The 4,348-nt window shown below is 58.8% G+C and overlaps 1 protein-coding gene across 1 annotated transcript in view; it reads left to right on the top strand.

Annotated features, from left to right (window-relative positions):
- Positions 1–3,222: 3,222 nt before the first annotated feature.
- Positions 3,223–4,348, top strand: part of LOC113490912 — a 5,103-nt gene continuing 3,977 nt past the window's right edge. The window contains exon 1 of the mRNA XM_026867519.1: positions 3,223–3,377. Coding sequence (XP_026723320.1) covers positions 3,321–3,377 — 57 coding nt within the window. The 5' untranslated portion in view covers positions 3,223–3,320. The remainder of the gene's footprint in view (positions 3,378–4,348) is intronic.

Below are 4,348 nucleotides of genomic sequence, written 5' to 3'. Positions count from 1 at the left end.
TGTGCTCTCGGTCAGCACTTACACTGATGGGAACTGTGACAGGGGAAAGGGAAAGAAAATGCTCTTGTCTGAGGAACAAAGACATGTTGCCATCGGCTCTTTTCACCTAAAATCCCATCCCCTCGAGGCACACTTTGGACTTGCCCGTCCTTGTGCATCGCCCTCCAAGTGCACGCAGGTCCTTGAGCAAAAGCAATCCCTCGCCCGGGTTTACCTTTACCCAACGCAGCAATAACTGAGACTGTCTGCCCCGGCATATTTCTAATGCCTGCAGGGACTTTGTCCCCATCCACAGTAGGGAGGAGGTTTGACTGAGCAGGACCAGCCTCCTTGGCAGATCCTCTGGCACTGACTGACCAGGTGGCTTTTGCTAAATGCACGTCCCAGGGTTGGAAAGTTCACCCCCCAGTGCTCTCCGGGCAGTTTCAGCAACCCATTGTACCGCTCACTTTTCCCAGAGGCTGGCGCAGGACTGGGGATGTGACACACCCCCCGTGCCACATTCTTTGGCCCAAGTGTCTGTGAGGTTGTTTTGTTAATGAGTCCCTCTGTCTGATTCAATCCTTTCTGGGGTGCCATGTCACCACAAGACTTGTTGCTCAAGGCCTAAAATATTCTTCTGGGCAGTGGCATGAGGCACGGCATAAGGTTCCAAGCACCCGGTGACTGCTTCCACCATTGTAAGCACACGGTGATTGTCGTGCCGTTTGTGGGAGCGTGATAGAATCGATCTGCCAGGCCTCCCCATATTTCTATTTTAACCATCGTCCCCTGTACCAAAGGGGCTTTAACCGATTGGTTCCTCGATGGCAGCGCACGTCTCACATTCATGGGTCACCTGTGCAATAACATCCAGGGTTAAGTCCACCCCTCGGTCACTGGCCCATCTCTGTGTTCCATCTCTGCCCTGATGGCCTGAGGAGCCAAGGGCCCAGCGAGGCAGAAGTTGTTCACCCTTATGCTGCCAGTCCAGAGCCACTCGAGCCACCGTGATCTCAATCCACCTGTTGGTTGTTCTGATGTTCTTCAGTGGCCCGGCTCTCGGGTACGTGAGCACCTACACGCCGTACGTTCACAGCCAGGTTCTCTACCCCAGCAGCAGTACCTCGCCCTCACTCAGCAGCCCAGACGGGTTTGCCTCTCGCTGCCCGTGGCTCCGTTCCCACTGCTGTAACCACCCCCACAGCGCATCTGCCACCCCCCACGAGTCAGTGCAGAGACAGAGCGCTGGCCACCTTTCTCGCTCGGAGGTAGCCAAGGCCAGCTGGACGGCTTTCACCTCTGCACACTGACTCGGGAGGCACGGGCCAGGCCCCAGCACGTTGCAGTGACTTGTGTCTCTCTGGAATTACCCGGGTGACACCATACCTCTTCCAAGTATTTGACTAGTTTTTTGGGATTCTGCACCTTCACTCACTTCAGGAGTGAAGTTCCAACACACCGGAGGTGCCCGCTGTCCTGGGCACTTGCCCATGCTGTCCCACACCCCCAGCGACTCAGAATTCTCCACCCTTGGGGTAGATCTCCGGGTGATGCTCTTCCATAGTTGCTTAACCCTGAACAAAGCCTGAACCACATGCGGGAACACGCTGGCTCCCAGCAGTAAGACGGCCACGTTAGTTGGATATTCAGAATTCCCCAAATTCTCAAACACAGTTATAAGTAGCCTCAGGACTTATACTTCATCGTGCCATCAGTGAGGGTTACGCAGTTCAGCAAAACAAAAATCTTAACCCAGTTCCCAGGGGTGCTGAGCAGCAGCAGGGGACTATATACAGCAAATGAGGAAAGTTTAAGCGATCAACGTTATGCCCAGCAATTGACAAGCCAATATACTGAATGGTTCTAACCAGTGGTTATGACACACTGACCCGATCTGCCGTTATCTCGACCCTGCGCGCCCCACGCTGGGCCCCAAAAAGGACTCTCGTGGTTTGAACATGGTCAGAGACAAAAACCACGCAGCCGGTCGCTCCCCTCCCCCTATTGGGGGAATGGGGTAAGAGAGTTGAGGGACACAAGGAAAACTCGTAGGTGGAGATGGAAAAAAACAGTTTAGTGATTGTAGTGAAACAAAATAACAGCAATGGAAAGAACAAACGGGTGATGCACAAGGCGACTGATCACCACCCACCGACCAACAGCCCGCTCCTGGCCAGTGACCCCGACAGAGCGAAGATCCTGCTGCTGCAAAACAGCCCTGGGGCTGTGCTCCCTCCCAGCTGGAGAAAATTAACTCTATCCCAGCTGAAACCAGTAACCTCGTGTAGCAGATTAAACCTACTCTGGCGGTGTGGGAGAGAACTGGACATGGGCAAGCAAATGCTGCAGGTGACCGCAAGGGAGAGACGGGGCAGTCTGGAGGGTTTCTGTCGGATGGCAGCAGAAGGTCCGGGCTCTGTGCCGGGGTGTGTGAACCCTGTGGGACGAGCCGGGGGGTACAGGAAGGTGCTGAGGGGACGTGATGGGGGCCTGGGGACACCCCGAGAGGAGTCATGGCCCAGTGGCGAGCTGGGTCCCCACCCCCCGCAGCGAAACCCTGCCCCACCCGACCTGGGTGACGCGTCACAATGTGACCCCCCTTTGTGACATCATTCCGCGTCACCCCCGGCACAGTATCTGAGCAGCGCAGCCCCGCAGTGTCTGACAGGACGGGAAAGGGACAGGGCAGAGGCGCAGCGAGGAAATTCCTGAGCACAGCCCACATCTTTTCCCATCGCTCCTTAAAGCTGAACCCCCCCACTGTCCCTCAACCATTTCTGAGGATGGCAGAGAGACGCCCCAGCAGCCCCAGGGTGGTTTGGGAGGAGGTGGGGGCTCCCCAGGAGAGCAGCTCTGTGCCGGAGCCCTGGGAGGTGTCCCCGGTCCAGCCACTGTGGATCGGTGAGTGAGGGGCTGACGCCAGGACCCCATTTCCCCCATGTCAAGCTCTTTTCACCCCTTGGGAGGCTGGTTGGCCAAGATGGCCGTTGTCTTACCGACTCTGCTGTGATTCCGTGTAGACGAGACGCTGCCAGAGGAGATTCCAGAGGAAGCGGGATGGGATTCTGACGGCGCCTGGTTGCTTTCTTTACTTGACTACAGCGACATGAGAAAGGTAACGAGCTCCCCCCTCGCCAGGACCCTTGTCCGTGGCATCGGCTTGTGTGAGCAAAGGGACCCAGAGGGGGTCGAGCTGCTCAGCCAAGCTCAGCGTGACACGTCTTCCCCCGTCCTTCCTCCTGTAGGTGTTTGGCGAATACTTCCGGCCTTCTCAGAAGACGGATGTGCTCCTCGTGGCCATCGAGGCCTTGACGGCAGACGATGCCCACGACAGGCTGATGGGCAGTGACATCGTGGACATGGCCATGACAGACCCCGTGTCCTGGCTGACGGATGTAAGTGCCCCGTGGCTGGATTGTCCTTCCGTGTCAAGACGTGTCAAATCTTGATCTTCCCTCCTGCCCTCACCTGGCGCTCTCGGGCACCCAAAGCCATGTCAAGGCAGCAGGGAGGGGTGGGAAGGGCAGCACCATCCTCACCCGTATCCTCTCCAGGTGCCAAAAATCCTGAGACACATCCACAAAAACATGGAGCAGATCCGCGAGGAGCTGGCCCGGCGCAGCCTGAACACACTGCTGCTGCTGCTGACAGACTGGAGCCCCAGGGAGATGGTCAGGGGCCTTCTGAGCATCGCTCCAACGTGTGACAGGTACCAGCCCTGACAGCCTTGAGGGCTCGTTCCCCACGGGGAGAGTGGCCCAGAGACTCTCTGGCTGCCAGGCCACGGAGAACTGCGGGATATCCCCGAGGAGCAGGGCTCTCCATCCCACCACGCTTCCCCCTGCAGCCAGAGCCGGCCCAAGCAGAGCCCCTGCCCCATGGGAACAGAACCTCACCCCCCTCGGCCTCCCCGGGCACCGCGAAATGAGGGGGTGGGCAGGGCCGGGGTCCGGAGGGGCCGAGGCAGCTCTGCTGACCGAGTTGGCTCTGGCTCTGCAGGGCGGCCATGGCCATGTGGGAGGTGACGATCTCGGTGCCCTGGGCTCTGCAGAGAGTCATGTCGGAGCTGCTCGGCGTGCTGCAGGACCGGCGGTTGTGCAGGGTGTTCAGCTCTGCCACGGATGACGCCTGCATCTACCCCTTGGCGGTGAGTGACCCACACCCAGCCCCACCGCTCTGCCTTCGTCCTCCTCCTCCTCCTCCTCCCTGCTCAGCACCAGCCAGACCCCCGTGCCACACGCTTGGGCCCACCCCATGCTGTTTGGGTCCACCAAGCCTGTCCCGGCACAGGCAGCGCTCTGCCCTCCCCCCTGCCTGCATCCCCCTGCCCAGCTCCGCAGCCTGGAGACCCCGGGAAGGGGCAGAA

The sequence above is a fragment of the Athene cunicularia genome, unplaced genomic scaffold (genome assembly GCF_003259725.1).
Source record: "Athene cunicularia isolate RWA unplaced genomic scaffold, athCun1 SCF_68, whole genome shotgun sequence".
Lineage (NCBI taxonomy): Eukaryota > Metazoa > Chordata > Aves > Strigiformes > Strigidae > Athene > Athene cunicularia.
The sequence above is the reverse complement of the archived record's forward strand: the minus strand, read 5'-3'. Positions and strand labels throughout refer to the sequence as shown.